This window comes from Pongo pygmaeus, chromosome 13 (genome assembly GCF_028885625.2).
Source record: "Pongo pygmaeus isolate AG05252 chromosome 13, NHGRI_mPonPyg2-v2.0_pri, whole genome shotgun sequence".
Taxonomy (NCBI): Eukaryota; Metazoa; Chordata; class Mammalia; order Primates; family Hominidae; genus Pongo; species Pongo pygmaeus.
Window position 1 is genome coordinate 75,380,004 of NC_072386.2, and position 16,463 is coordinate 75,396,466.

The window sequence follows — 16,463 nt, forward strand, 5'->3', positions numbered from 1 at the left end:
TGGCTCATGCCTGTAATCCCAGGACTTTGGGAGGCCGAGGCAGGTGGATCACCTGAGGTCAGGAGTTTGAGACCAGCCTGGCCAACACGGTGAAACCCTGTCTCTACTAAAAATACAAAAAATTAGCCGGGTGTGGTGGCAGATGCCTGTAATCCAGCTACTCAGGGGGCTGAAGCAGGAGAATCACTTGAACCCAGGAGGCAGAGGTTGCAATGAGCCAAGATCACACCATTGCACTCCAGCCTGGGCAACAAGAATGAAACTCTGTCTCAAAATTAAAAAAAAAAAGAGCAAATTAAACTCAAAACAAGCAGAAAGAAGAAAGCAATAAATAAAAGAAGGAAATCAATGAAACAAAACAGAGAAAATCAATTAAACCAGAAGTTAATTCTTTAAAAATATCAACAAAATTGACAAACTTTTAGCTAGGCTAAGGTTTCTTAACCTCAGCACTCTTACATTTTGGGACAGATAATTCTTTCTTGTGTTGGGCTGATCTATGTATTACAGAATGTTCAGCAACATCTCGGGCTTCTATCCAACAAATTACAGTAAGCCCCACTAAAAAAAAATTTACAACTAAAAATGTCACCAAACATTGCCAATGTCCCTGGGGGAAAAAGTAGGGCAAACACAATCACTCCTGGTTGAAAACTAATAAGCTGACAGACCAAGAAAAAAGAAAGGACACAATCAAAATCAGGAATGAAAGACACATCACTCCCTACTCTACAGAAACTAAAAGGATTATAAGGAAAGATTAGCAACAACCATGGGCCAACAAATTAACCATTTGCATGAAAATGGATAATATAAATGCTTCTAGGAAAAAAACTAACGGGAAATTGCAAGAAATAACCATGTTCACTGTACATAAGTAGTTAACGAGAGGCAAATTATGGAAATTTATAAGTTAATTGTGTGAATAAAATGTGTTGTAGGGGTTGGTTTTTTCTACCATTTAAATACATAAATAGTATATGCTTGTTGCAACAATTTAAATGTCTGAAACAAAATTAGCTTACCTTATTCTCCTCCATTCCTATTCCATCAATATAGCTACTGCTAACAATTTGATATGTATGGTTCCTTTTATTTTTTGGCCTGGCTCATACAAATATTACATACAAATATAATGGTTTATTTTGTACAAAAATAAGACTATACATATTTTGTACAAAAATGAGACTATACACATTTACAGTCATATGAACTAAAGAAACTTGCTGTATGTAATATACTAAATTTAAGCCTCCAAGAGAGTGCATATAGTTACACATATGAACTGTATGTTTCAACTATAATTTTTTTTTTCAGTGTCTACAATAAAGTTTATAGGAACTCAGCCATGCCTGTTTCTTTATGTATCATCTATGGCTGTTCTTGTGCTAAAGGGCAGAGACTGTATGGCCCACAAAGCCTAAAATATGTCTATCTGGCCCTTCCCAGAAAACGCTAGCCATTCCCTGCTCTAAAGCAGTAGCTCTCAATTTTGGAACCATCTGGAAAGTCTTAACAATTAAGATTTAATTGGTTTGGGGTGAGCCTGGGTGTAGGGGTTACAAGAGTCCCCATCATAAATAATGTATTATTCATAATAGCTGCATAATATGGCTATAAATTTCCACTTTGGCTATATCAAAAATTACTCACACATTCTCTCAATGATAGACATTTAGGTTGTTTCTTGATCTTTGATATCACAAATAATGCCACATGAATATCTCTATACTCTCTCTAACTAGCATTTTTATTTCAGCTAAAATATATTTCTTGGCCGGGCACAATGGCTCATGCCTGTAATCCCAGCACTGTGGGAGGCCGAGGCGGGCAGATCACCTGAGGTCAAGAGTTCGAGACCAGCCTGGCCAACATGGTGAAATTCCATCTCTACTAAAAATATAAAAAATTAGCCTGGTGTTGTGGCCTATGCCTGTAATCCCAGCTACTCAGGGGGCTGAGACAGAAGAATGGCTTGAACCCGGGAAGTGGAGGTTGCCGTGAGTGGAGATTGTGCCACTGCACTCCAGCCCGGGCAACAGAGTGAGAGAGACTCTGTCTCACAAAAAAAAAAAAAATATATATGTATATATATATATATTTCTTAAAGTAAAAATCAAATACCAAGTGCTGGGTCAAATACCAGGTGCAATTTGTTTTAGTACACATTGTCAGATTATTTTCCCCAAGTTTGTAATAATTACTACACCTCCAACAGTGTATGAGAGTACCCTCTCCCCGTGCCTTCAACAGCACCAGACATTGTCATTCTAATTTCTGTCAATCTGACCACTGAAAGATATCTTTGTTGTTGTTTTCATTAGCAGTTCCTGAACTGTAAGGGAGTAAAGAAAATTTTTGTACATTTCTTGGTTGTTTGCATTTCTTCTTTCAACTATAAATTCCAAACTTTCTCTCCCAGATGGATAGCTAACTGGATTATCCTATAAAGGATGGGACAGTCTTTCACTACCAACTTATACTGTGTTGGTTGGCTAATCCTAGGCACTATAAACAGAATCACTATATTACACACCCCAAGGGACAGTCTTCAGGAGTTAGACCCCAGTGGTGGCTGAAAAGGTGGGAAGAGGGTCATTCTCTGATAGCAGTAGGGTCAGGAGTATTTTCAGTGGTGAGGAGTATTTTCAGTGGTGGGAAGAGGGTCATCCTCTGATAGCGGTAGGGTCAGGAGTATTTTCAGTGGTGAGGAGTATTTTCAGTGGTGGGAAGAGGGTCATCCTCTGATAGTGGTATGGTCAGGAGTATTTTCAGTGGTGAGGAGTATTTTCAGTGGTGGGAAGAGGGTCATTCTCTGATAGCGGTATGGTCAGGAGTATTTTCAGTGGTGGGAAGAGGGTCATCCTCTGATAGCGGTAGGGTCAGGAGTATTTTCAGTGGTGAGGAGTATTTTCAGTGGTGGGAAGAGGGTCATTCTCTGATAGCAGTAGGGTCAGGAGTATTTTCAGTGGTGGGAAGAGGGTCATCCTCTGATAGCGGTAGGGTCAGGAGTATTTTCAGTGGTGGGAAGAGGGTCATCCTCTGATAGTGGTAGGGTCAGGAGTATTTTCAGTGGTGAGGAGTATTTTCAGTGGTGGGAAGAGGGTCATCCTCTGATAGTGGTAGGGTCAGGAGTATTTTCAGTGGGGGGAAGAGGGTCATTCTCTGATAGCGGTAGGGTCAGGAGTATTTTCAGTGGTGAGGAGTATTTTCAGTGGTGGGAAGAGGGTCATCCTCTGATAGTGGTAGGGTCAGGAGTATTTTCAGTGGTGGGAAGAGGGTCATTCTCTGATAGCGGTAGGGTCAGGAGTATTTTCAGTGGTGAGGAGTATTTTCAGTGGTGGGAAGAGGGTCATTCTCTGATAGCGGTATGGTCAGGAGTATTTTCAGTGGTGGGAAGAGGGTCATCCTCTGATAGCGGTAGGGTCAGGAGTATTTTCAGTGGTGAGGAGTATTTTCAGTGGTGGGAAGAGGGTCATTCTCTGATAGCGGTATGGTCAGGAGTATTTTCAGTGGTGGGAAGAGGGTCATTCTCTGATAGCGGTATGGTCAGGAGTATTTTCAGTGGTGGGAAGAGGGTCATTCTCTGATAGCGGTATGGTCAGGAGTATTTTCAGTGGTGGGAAGAGGGTCATCCTCTGATAGCGGTAGGGTCAGGAGTATTTTCAATGGTGAGGAGTATTTTCAGTGGTGGGAAGAGGGTCATCCTCTGATAGTGGTAGGGTCAGGAGTATTTTCAGTGGTGGGAAGAGGGTCATCCTCTGATAGTGGTAGGGTCAGGAGTATTTTCAGTGGTGAGGAGTATTTTCAGTGGTGGGAAGAGGGTCATCCTCTGATAGTGGTAGGGTCAGGAGTATTTTCAGTGGTGGGAAGAGGGTCATCCTCTGATAGTGGTAGGGTCAGGAGTATTTTCAGTGGTCAGGAGTATTTTCAGTGGTGGGAAGAGGGTCATCCTCTGATAGTGGTAGGGTCAGGAGTATTTTCAGTGGTGAGGAGTATTTCCAGTGGTGGGAAGAGGGTCATTCTCTGATAGCGGTATGGTCAGGAGTATTTTCAGTGGTGGGAAGAGGGTCATTCTCTGATAGCAGTAGGGTCAGGAGTATTTTCAGTGGTGGGAAGAGGGTCATCCTCTGATAGCGGTAGGGTCAGGAGTATTTTCAGTGGTGGGAAGAGGGTCATCCTCTGATAGCGGTAGGGTCAGGAGTATTTTCAGTGGTGGGAAGAGGGTCATCCTCTGATAGCGGTAGGGTCAGGAGTATTTTCAGTGGTGGGAAGAGGGTCATCCTCTGATAGCGGTAGGGTCAGGAGTATTTTCAGTGGTGGGAAGAGGGTCATTCTCTGATAGTGGTATGGTTAGGAGTATTTTCAGTGGTAATGCTGGAGTAGGGGTTCTAGGTTGTGACACAAAGAAGAGTCTACAGTGGTAGGAACAATGGACAAAAGTGTTTATCTATAGGTCTGAAGGATTCATTTTCTTTTGTTTTTGTTGGGTTTTTTGTTTGTTTGGTTTTTTTTTTTTTTGAGGAGGAGGTATTTCATATGCGAATGCAGTGAATATACCTGGCACATTTAATTTTGCACTGATATAATGAACACTCTTGTTCATTAGTTGCCTTAGTTGATAAGTACAATATTTCCAGAGCCTGGAATCCAATACAGTGGCTTTCTTAATTAAAAGGTACAGGTATTTTAAATTATGCAAGAAACAATGGGGTGGTATCAACTATCCTCCAAATGCATGGGCTACATGGAAGGAAGTTATCAAAATAAATATAAGGGTCTATGACCAAGAAGAAGGGTTAATAGACACTGAGATCTTGAAATACTAAATGACTGCCAAACATCTTATTTGAATGACCTAAGCCTCCAGAATAATGAAATTTTAAAAAATTAAATAAAGATTATAATTATTAGACCTTAATTCTAACAGAAATACCTTTTATGTGCACTGTTAAATATTAAAGTAGCTGCTGGTTTTCTCTTATTCAAAAAAAAAAGAGTGTGTGTGTGTGTGTATGTGTTTGTGTGTTTTTTAAATCATGCAGTTTTTAGTCTCATCAAAGTCCTTTTTACTATCTATTAAGGTAATTACATGGATTTTATTTGACCTGTTCAGATAATGTTATACTGATATATTTCCTGATATCTTGCATTCCTGAAATGTGTTCTTTAACAATGATATTCATATTTCCATGTATAGACTTTATTCCCTAAAGTTTTATTTGAGCCTTTTCACATTATGTTCCTAAGTACAAAGTCAATACTATTTGTGTACTCTGTCAGGGTTTTGATATCAATTTAGTACTATTACCATCATAAAATATAAAAATGTCTAATTACAGATGACATTTATAGAACATTTTAAACATTCTTTTTACATGCTTCTCATGTAAATCTCATGACAACCCCGTGATATTTGTTACCTCTACTTCAGAGATGGTACAGCTATTATACATCCTAGAAATTCAGTAACTTCCCTAAGGTACCCAACCACTAAATAGTAGAGCTTGAATTTCAAAGTGAGGACCCCATAATAACCAATATTCTATGCTACTTGATATCTTTTTGCCAAAAATCTATATCAAGTAGCACTGGAATTAGGTACTATTTGTAAATGGGAGGGTGGTAATCATATATAAGTAAAATTGTAATCATTATTAGAAACTATGCTTTGAAGATCAATTTCCTCCAAAGTTATTCAGTTTTCCACTCGAGTCAATTTGAGAAAGTTTGATTTTTTTTTTTTTTTTTTTCATGAGAGGAGTCTTGCTGTTGCCCAGGCTGGAGTGCAGTGGCACGATCTCAGCTCACTGCAACCTCCACCTCTCGGGTTCCAGTGATTCTCCTGCCTCAGCCTTCCGAGTAGCTGGGACTATACGTGCATGCCACCAGACCCGGCTAATTTTTGTATTTTTTAGTAGAGACGGGGTTTCCCCATATTGGTCAGGCTGGTCTTGAAACTACTGACTTCATGATCTGCCCACCTCAGCCTCCCAAAGTGCTGGGATTACAGGTGTGAGCCACCACACCCGGCCTGAAAGTTCAATTTTTGTGGAAAATCATCCATTATTAGAAGTTTGAACATTTTTAGCATCCACTTTTAAAGAATTAAAAAAGCATTTCAAAAACAAAGAAGAGATCAATGTTTACCTTGACTCTGAGCCAGATGAAGAATTTTTGATGTAACATATCGGGCAGTGTCTGATTCTGAAGGTTCAGCATTGATCTTCTCCAGCTGAGCCAGGAGTCCCACGATCCTAGAATTATTGGTAAGGCTAAAAAGAACATAGAATGTTAGGGCACATTCTAAATCAATGGTGTAAATTCAATACTATAACCATCACTGTTTAAAAAACAATTCTACTCTTTTAAAAACAGTAAGCATTTACACGTCGCACTTCCTTACTCTGTTCTATAGCTTAATATTGTTAAAATTCTACTGACTTAAGTGAGAAACACATTCTATTTCAGAAAACCACAAATCACAGATATCCCTTCAATCCTGTTCAGTAATCTTACATCACACCTGGAAAGTTCACCTTTCCACTCTCAAAGACTTTTTACACTTACTCTGCTCTCCTCAAAACTCTGATAATCCTTCTTCTCGTCCGACTCCATTCTCAGTTAGTGCCCTGCTTCATAACTGGTATAAATCTAGCAAGAATACACTCACTTTCCTGTCACCAGATCCTTAAGCCTACCTATCCTCCACCTATGTTCTTTCTTCCCTGTTCCTATTTATCATACAAATATTTGTACATAGGCTGGGCACAGAGGCTCACACCTGTAAATCCAGCACTTTGGGAGGCCAAGACTGGTGGATCACTTGAGGTCAGTTTGAGACCAGCCTGGCCAACATGGTGAAACCCATCTTTACTAAAAATACAAAAAAATTAGCCAGGCGTGTGGCGCATGCCTGTAATCCCAGCTACTTGGGAGGCTGAGACAGGAGAATTGCTTGAACCCAGGAGGCGGAGGTTGCAGTGAGCTGAGATCATGCCATTGCACTCCAGCCTGGGCAACAGAGCAAGACTTCATCTCGACAAAAAAAAAAATTGTACATACGGTACTGATCTAGGTGTTGTCAATATAGTATAAACAAAACAAGCAAAAACTCCTGCCCCGCATAGAGTGTACATTCTTGTGGTGAGAAACAAGTCAAATAAGTAAACATGTACATTTTATATGTCAGGTGATGGGAAGTACTATGGAGAAAAAGCACATTGGGGGAATAAAAAGTGCAGGGGGAGAGAGACAATTTTAGACAGCATGGTCAGAGAAGACCACTGAGAAGGTACCATCTAAGAACAGGCCTGAAAGAAGTAAGTAAGCAAGCCATGCAGATACCGGCAATAAGAGCTGTCCAGAAAAACGGAGGCGCAAGCTCCTAGATCCCTGGGCAGGAGCAAACCTGCCATGTTCTATGAACAATGAGGTGGCCAGTGTGGCTGGAGGAGACAGTGAGGAACAAGGTCAGAGTTGGGGGTAGGCATGGGAGAGAACAGAGAAAAATAGCAGATTGCTTAGAGACTTGTAGGCCATTTTAAGGACTTGCTTTTACAATGAGTGAGATGGGAAATTTTTGAGCAGAAGAGTTACATGTTCTCACTTTTAACGGGCTCTATTTGGCTGGTACATTGAGATTCAAAGAACAATCCACTCATACACTTGCTCCCAGCCCCTTTCATTCTCAAAGTACTTGCTTTCTCTTTCAATTATACTTTCTCTGATCCCTCATCTATCTTTCCCCTTCAATTAATCAGACTTGTAGGCACACAAGTATGACCTAGGAGCTCCTACCAGCTGTTTCTCTGATATTCCTCCAAAGTATGTACTGCTGTCTCCATTTCCTCACAGATTGTTCACTTTTCAAACCACCAGGTTGCCTTCTGAACTCTGAGATCTCCCAAAAGCCTCCTGTGGTCACTTCTAACCCCAACATATTCACATCTCTGCACCATACAAACCAGTTATCTCCTCTTTTCTTAACACACCTTCTTTGGGATTCAACGACTCTATACTCGCCTGATTTTCCTCCTCTTGCCCCTTCTTTGAGATCCCCTCTGACACACCTCTAGACACTGACATCTCCCCCGACAGCTCTGTCCCAGCCCACTTCTCTTAACTCACTACACTTTTGCCTTGAGTAATCCCATCTAATCCCACAGCTGTAATTATTATCTGTATGCTGCTTGGCTCCTACGTTCAATAGAAACCTCAACCTCTGATAGCTTCACCAACCTAACGAGCCCAATATAAAACTTCTGTTCCTCCTCTCAACCTAGTCCTCTTCCAATCTTAACCTTCACAAATTCACATGAATTCAGTTGAAGGTTCAACATAAATATCTAGACTCCCTTTTCCACACTGCAACCCAATACAAGCTGTATCTGAAAACATCTCAAATCCATTCACTTCTCTCCATATCTGCTATATGACTACCCACATCCAAGCAATCATCATCTCTCACAGCCTAGTGACTAGGCTGCTTCCCTTCTTGGTGCCCAATAATCCATTTCCGCAGAGTAATTTTTTTTAACTTTTATTTTGAAGTAATTATAGATTCACAGGAAGTTGCAAAAATAGTAGACTGGTGCTTTGTAACCTTCACTCAGTTTCCCCAATGGTTACATTTCACATAACTATACGACAATATCAAAACCAGGAAAACCGACACAGTTGCCACTTTCCTGTGAGAGCCTCATGGTCGGCCTGTACTGGGCCTTGGGTGCTCAGGGGCCCCTTGTTTTATCTGGTTCTTAAATGTTTGTTACCACAGAAAATAAAACTAAGCTAAAAAAAAAAAAATGCTAAGGGTACCTGAGACCCTTTCAGCAAATGTGCAAGGCCAAAGACAATTTTCATAAAAATACTAACACATTATTTACCTTTGACACTGTATGGACATTTGCACCGATGGTCCAAAGGCAATGATGGGTAAAGAGTTGGCATTGCAGCAAAATGAAGGTAGTTACACCAAACTGTTCTAATAGTCAGTGCATTTTTCACCACCATGAATTTGTAGTTTAAAGAGAATGCCAGCTTCACCCATGAGTGTACATCATCTTAATATTCTGTGTGCATAAAAACATTTCTGCTGTACATTGAAATATGATGGTTATCTTGGGAGAAAATACATGCAACTGTCTGAATGACAAGGTAAACTAGCCACTTTTTTCCAAAGAATATCATTTTTACTTCAAAAAAACGATGGACAAACAATGATTATTCAGACTGGGATATTTCGTCAGACATTTTCTTTCTTTTTCTTTTTTCTTTTTTTTTGAGACAGAGTCTCACGCTGTTGCCCAGGCTGGAGTACAGTGGCGCAATCTCGGCTCACTGAAACCTCCATCTCCCAGGTTCAAGCGATTCTCCTGCCTCAGCCTCCTGAGTAGCTGGGATTGCAGGCATGAGCCATTACACCCAGCTAAGTTTTGTATTTTTTGTAGAGATGGGGTTTCACCACGTTGGCCAGGCTGGTCTCAAACTTGTGACCTCAAGTGATCTGCCTGCCTTGGCCTCCCAAAGTGCTGAGATTACAGGCATAAGCCACCACACCTAGCCTTTGCCAGACATTCTCTTTTCATGGAGATAAGCAAAGCGAGCCTGTCATTTCAAAGGAAACAACTAATAGATTTGTTGCCGATGATAAAATTTGAGCTTTCAAGCAAAAATTGGAATTTTGGAAAACACTGATCTACCATAATGACCTTGACAGTGTCTCAATATTTAAAGAATTTCCTCATAAAATCAATGGTGATATTAACAAATATAATTTTTTAATATTGTGTAAAAAATGTGTCAACCCGGTTGGGTGCAGTGGCTCATGCCTGTAATTCCAGCACTTTGGGAGGCCGCGGTGGGCAGATTGCTTGAGGTTGAGAGTTCGAGACCAGCCTGGTCAACACGGTGAAACCCCATCTCTACTAAAAATATCAAAATTAGCCAGGCATAGTGGCGCACATCTGTAATTCCAGCTACTTGGGAGGCTGAGGCAGGAGAATTGCTTGAACCCGGGAGGTGGAGGCTGCAGTGAGCCAAGACTGTGCCACTGGACTCCAGACTGGGTGACAGAGCAAGACTCCGTCTCAAAAAAAAAAGAAGTATCAATCCACATTTACAAGATTGGCATAATTAAATCAGTACTTTCCAAATGACCAATGCATGGTGTTACAAAATCAGACGTGGGTAAAAGAACTATTTAAGTGTAAGATAGACCAACAGATTTTAATGTAACAGAGTACAAAAGTTCACTAATATGGTTTCAGATTCCACATTGTAACTAACCTATACGACACTACCACTTATCAAGCTTTAGTGTAATATCAAGGAATATCTATTTCAATTTGAATCTCAAATAATATGGTTTTATTTCCAAAGCACATTTTCATTTAAAACTGTTTGTTCTACATTTTAACTATGACTTTTGCTTTGATCACATTTTTACTGTTTTTCTCAAAATAGTGAACACACGATTTTATTTTCCTCCACCATAAATCAAAGGACAGCAATCTAAAAAGTCTACTAAAGTACTCCTTCCTTTACTATATATTTCTATGTGAACCCAGATATGTCTTCTTCGTACCCTTCAACAATACGACACACAAAAAAAAAGTATGTGTATATATATTTACACATAACATGTAAACTCAGAAGCAGATAAGAGAATCTGTTTTCTATTAAGCCAGACATTAATAAGATCCGCAAAAATGTAATAAAATATGCCACTCTTCCTACCAAATCTATTTTGTTTAGGAAAACATAGTTATTTTTAATGCAAAAACATTATATGTTATGCAGTGGGTTTATTATTTTTTAAATGAATTGATAAATATTTGTAATATGATAAATTGTGGGTCTTAATTTGTTATACGATAAATATCAACAGATAAAATAATCCGCATGAACAAAAGTTTTTTGGAGCATCATTAACTTATAATAGAAAAAGGTTCTAAAGCCAAAAAGTTTGAGAACTGCTCTTTTAGGCTTATCTTGTACATTCAGTGATCTTGATCTAGTTCTTTTTGGTGAGAAATGATATATAAGTCACCACAATCTGTACTACAGAGCAAACACATCTTTTTAAACATTTCTGTAACCCAGATTTGAGAGAAATTTGCATTCACAGAAACCAACAATCTAAAATTTAATAACTGACCATTTTGTTTTTCGTTATTTTTCTTTTAAAAGGTCATCTGTTATTTTTTTCAGCAATTAATAAAACATCTATTCAAAAAATTCAACATGCAATTCACAAACATACAAAACACAGTGAATGGAACACAGGTCCTAAAATTAAGAGCTTGCTTTGCCAGTAACTCTGACTAGTTAAAATTAATTACACCAATTAAAATAAATTTACCACTACAAAAGAAAACTTGCATCTTAGTGATTCCTTTGTGAGAATCAATCTTTTCCAAATGATAGATGGATAGATGGGTAAATTTTTTAAAGGCAAATAAATGGAAATAAACAGTTAAATCAATTTATTTTTATTTTTATCTACAGAAGGAAAATGGAACAAAATTATATTCTAAGCCACTTCCCAACTCAGCTCTAAAATTTGTAAGACTGCTGGTTGACACTAATGTTGAGAGTCAGAGGGTGAACACCAGAGGGCAGCTCTACCATTTGACTACATTTTGGCTTTGGAAAATCTGAGGGCGGTGGGACGCAAATGTAAGAAAAAAAGCTATACATGAGCAATCTGAGATACTACACTGCAAAGCAGAGGAATGTTAAATAAAGACACTTGGAGAAGGAAACGTATCTTCCCCACCTAACCCTTTTTTTTTTTTTTTTTTTTTTTTTTTGATAAAGAGTCTTGCTCTGTCGCCCAGGCTGGAGTGCAGTGGCGCGATCTTGGCTCACTGCAAGCTCCGCCTCCTGGGTTCACGCCATTCTCCTGCCTCAGCCTCCCGAGTAGCTGGGACTACAGGCGCCTGCAACCACGTCCAGCTCATTTTTTTGTATGTTTATTCAAGATGGGGTTTCACTGTGTTAGCCAGGATGGTCTCGATCTCCTGACCTCTTGATCCGCCCGCCTCGGCCTCCCAAAGTACTGGGTGGGATTACACACCTAACCCTATTTTTAGATGCATCAAAATAAGGCTGAGACCAACTTTGGGAGGTTCCATTTGTAATTGTCAGTGTTATATATGTAACAGTGAGAAAATTACGGAATTGAAAAATGATCATTGTGAAACACATCAAATCAAGTTAACTTCAAATGCATATTTTTTTAAATAATTTCATTTATTTATTTGTTTTTAAGAGACAGGGTCTCGCTATATGCTGCCCAGAATGATCAAACTTCTGGGCTCAAGCGATCCTCCCATATGAGCCTCCCAAAAAGTTGAAATCATAGGCACATACCACCACACCCAGCCCAAATAAATATTTTAAGGGTATTATCACTCAAATATTTGTTTCACTGTATTGGTCTCATGCTGCTTTTGATTCTTTGAGCTTATATTCAATCTTGGTTATTGATTATTGATAATAATCAATATTTCCTAAAAATATAAATTTTCTTGAATATGGCAAAAGTCCCAATGATATGCAGATACTGTCTTTGCAACAAATAATTTCCTAGGTAAGGGCAAGGGATATAAAACCTATATTCACATTATAAATAAATTACACTACCTTTTTCACCTTTAAATGTAAATCAAATGCAGGCAATAAAGACTTCCTCATAAATATGGTAAAAAAAAAATAAGCAGCAAAAAAAAAACCATAAAAATATACAAAAGTTTTAGAATTACACAGGATGCATGGTAGTAAAACAATTTCAAACAATATGGCTTTATTTTCAAAATGCACCTTATCTTTCAGAAATTTCTGCTCAATTATAACTTTTATTCTGGCTTTAATCACATTTTTACTGTTTCTCTCCAAATACTAAACACGTAACTGTTTTCTTCTAATTTATGTGGAATGGATTTTTTTTTTTACCATAACACAAATTAAAACTGAACAAATTTTAAAGTACTCAATCATTAAATCACTTAAAATAATAAATCCATTACATAACATTTTTATAAATGGTATCTGTATTTTACCAAAAAAGAAAAGATTTAGAGAGAAGAGCGGCAGTGTTTTACATTACTACAAAACTCTTTTAACGTCTGGGTCAGTAGAAGACAGAGTCTCATACCTACTTCTGTATCCAACCTGTCACAGTATCACACATCATGAGGCCTCTGGAAAACAGCACTTTATACTCATGAGAAAATGAGCGTGAATAAAGCAAATCACCTCTCAGTACTACTATGAAAATTGCTGTGACCGCATTCCTCTAAGGTCCACAGCTAACACCCTGAGAACTTCTGGGCTAGGTTATACTGCCAGAACAAACAACTCCACAATCCCCTTGGCTTATTCAACACAATGAAAGTGTAATTCCTGCTCACATTACGTGTTCAGTGCAAGTCAGCAGGAGACTCTACTCATTCAACGATCCAGGCTGCCAGAGATATTTTCATGTTTGCAACACCAAGAGGAAAAAAAGAGAGAGAGATGTGGCAAATGGTGCACTAGCTCTTAAAGCTCTCACCTGGAAATGACAAATATCACTTCAGCTCATTTCACTGGCTAAAGCAAGTCACGCAGCCACAGATTAACCTCAAAGAAAATACAGTACAACCCTGCCAGGTGCCCAAAAGGAGAACTAAAATATATGTGACCAGCCCTTGTGACTACCACTCTAGGCATAGCCATGTATCCAAGTCCTGACAAGTGAGATGTAGGCAGATGAGATGTGAGCCACTTCGCAAGTTTTGCTTTTAAGAATAAGATGTGCATCCTTTCTGTATTCCCACTGGCTATGATATGGTGAGAACAAGAAAAAATGCCTTGGACCCAGAAATAGAAGTCACATATTCAGGAAAAGCAGAGCCATTCTGCCACCCTTGAACAACCACCTCTAGGTTAATAAAATAGAAATAAGCTTGAATATTTAGCCATTGTATTCTGAGGTATCTATTACATCAGCTTAGCCTATATCTAAACTAATACATTGCTATATATATTAAACACACTATACTTTTTTTTTTCCTTTTTTGAGACAGGGTCTTGTTCTGTCGCCCAGGCTGGAGTGCAGTGGCGCAATCTCGGCTCACTGCAACCTCCACCTCCCAGGTTCAAGGGATTCTCGTGCCTCAGCCTCCAGAGTAGCTGGGATTACAGGCATGTGCCACCATGCCAGGCTAAGTTTTGTATTAGAGATGGTGTTTCACCATGTTGGCCAGGCTGCTCTTGAACTCCTGGCCTCAAGTGATCCACCCACCTTGGCCTCCCAAAGTGCTGGGATTTCAGGCATGAGCCACCACACCTGGCCTTTTTTTTTTATTTTTATTTTTTAATTTTTTTTTGAGATGGAGTCTTGCTCTGTCACCCACGCTGGAGGACAGTGGTGCAATCTTGGCTCACTGCAACCTCCGCCTCCCTGGTTCAAGCGATTCTCCTGCCTCAGCCTCCCAAGTAGCTGGGATTACAGGCACCTGGCACCATGCCCAGCTAATTTTTGTATTTTTAGTAGAGACAGGGTTTCACCATGTTAGCCAGGCTGGTCTTAAACTCCTGACCCCAGGTAATCCACCCGCCTCGGTCTCCCAAAGTGCTGGGATTACAGGCATGAGCCACTGCACCCGGCCAACTTTTTATCTGAACCAAAGTCCATGTTTATAAAGAATTAAATCAATTACTATATTGTAGGAGTGATTAAATAGTCCACATCAGGAACACCATGAACAGAAGACAATGTAAAACACCATAACAGAGAACAAAAACAGACTCTGACAGATTGCTTTATAAACAGGGAAAACAACCCTTTCCAAGCCCCCATAACCACTATTCCACTCTCTACTTCTATGAGATCAACTTAGATGTACTACCTTTTACCTGTCTTTACCAATAGGTCAATTAGGAAAGGAAAAAATGTGAATTCCTCTTTGGGAACTGTTTCACCTGTTTCCAAAGGTTAGTGTCTGCTTTCATTACTATAGTCAAGATATTTTCAAATGTCTGTTTTTATTTCCTCTTTGACTCAGGTTGTTCAAGAGAGTTTTAAATTGAAGGTGAACAGGCTTTGTTGTTAGAAGCAGCCTGATTCTTTTTGCCCCATATAATCTTATGTTTTTACCTAGCTACCCAAAAGACTATCTTTAAGGTCCAAAACTTTTCTAGAATATGTTCTGCTATCTAGCATATATCCTACTCTGCTCAGTTTTCGCTGACACAGCCTGTGTGTTTTAAGTCATCATTCTTCCTTCTCCCTCCACGCACTCAACCAAAAGTTTTCTTGATACGTTTCTAAAAACATACCTTTTAAATAATACATTCTATTCCACTGTTTCCATTCCTTCCTTGGAAATTACAGTTACAAGTATACTGGATTTCTTTTGCCAGTCTTACACATCTAACCTTTTATCTCCAATCTCTTTAATCATTTGTTTACATCCATTAAATTGTGTTCACTTTCTCCATTACTATTCTTCGTGTGTTTTACTGTGCTTTTATAGTATCTACTTTCATACTGCTGCTAATTTAATTGTCCTTTCTGTGGTATTTTCTCTTCTGCTTTAAGTATTGCCAGTTCACATTTCATCTCTTCCTGCTGACTCACAATATCATCTCTCAATTTATCTGTTTCTGTTTTATGATCTTCACAGAGGTAACTGCACCATCAGTTGTTTTTTTTTTAATTTGTAGCGAAATATTTCATGAGAATCTTCACTTGCTTCCTAAAAATGTTATGTCTGGTAACAACTCTCTCTTTTTTTTTTTAACAGTACCCTTTAAATACTCATTGAACGAGCTGAATTTTCCTTGATGGGTAACTTGTATAAGCTCCTAAAAAAGACGGGAGGTGAAGGAAGACCAGGGTAGCATTTCAAATTAATGAGGCCTCACAACTGAACGGCTCTCTCCTTTGCTGCCACAGAGACAGACTATTTTGGATACATGCTATTGGTTTACATAACTGTTGAACAGTCTGCCTGATCTGCTTCTCTGGACCAATCCCATCCATGAAATATTGTTCTCCCATCTCTACACAACCCAGTTACAGTGAGTTGTCAAACTGTTGCAAAACAATTTAGGGTCCACCCTAAACCTTCAACAAGTATATTTTTGCTGGAGCTTTCTGAGATCTGCTATTCTGAGCCCTCTGGTCCCTGTGTGTACTTATCTTCACTTCCTCCCAAGTGGCTTCTGCCCAATGTCCCAGTTGCATTTGGCAGCCTTTACATGTATTGCTGAGTCTGCAGCTAATGTTTCCTAATCTTGCCAATAACTGAATTTTCAAAGAATGAGGCTGTTTAGTCCTCCTAGTTTTTTGAGGATTTTAAATAATTTCCAGGAAGAGATGGGGAAGACAGAATTATTCAATGATGTTCAAACTGGAAGTTTAGATATGTAATTTTTAAAGGCCTCCTGGCTCTTGTGAAGTGAATGGA

The 16,463-nt window shown here is 39.1% G+C and overlaps 1 protein-coding gene across 8 annotated transcripts in view; it reads right to left on the minus strand.

The window, feature by feature from the left end:
• The window catches only part of AGTPBP1 (ATP/GTP binding carboxypeptidase 1), a 195,678-nt gene that overhangs the window by 140,138 nt on the left and 39,077 nt on the right, over positions 1-16,463 (minus strand). For all 8 annotated transcript variants that reach the window (XM_054502331.1, XM_054502328.2, XM_063649639.1 and 5 more), the window contains one exon: positions 6,151-6,275. In XM_054502331.1, the coding sequence (XP_054358306.1) occupies positions 6,151-6,275 (125 nt within the window). The remainder of the gene's footprint in view (positions 1-6,150; positions 6,276-16,463) is intronic.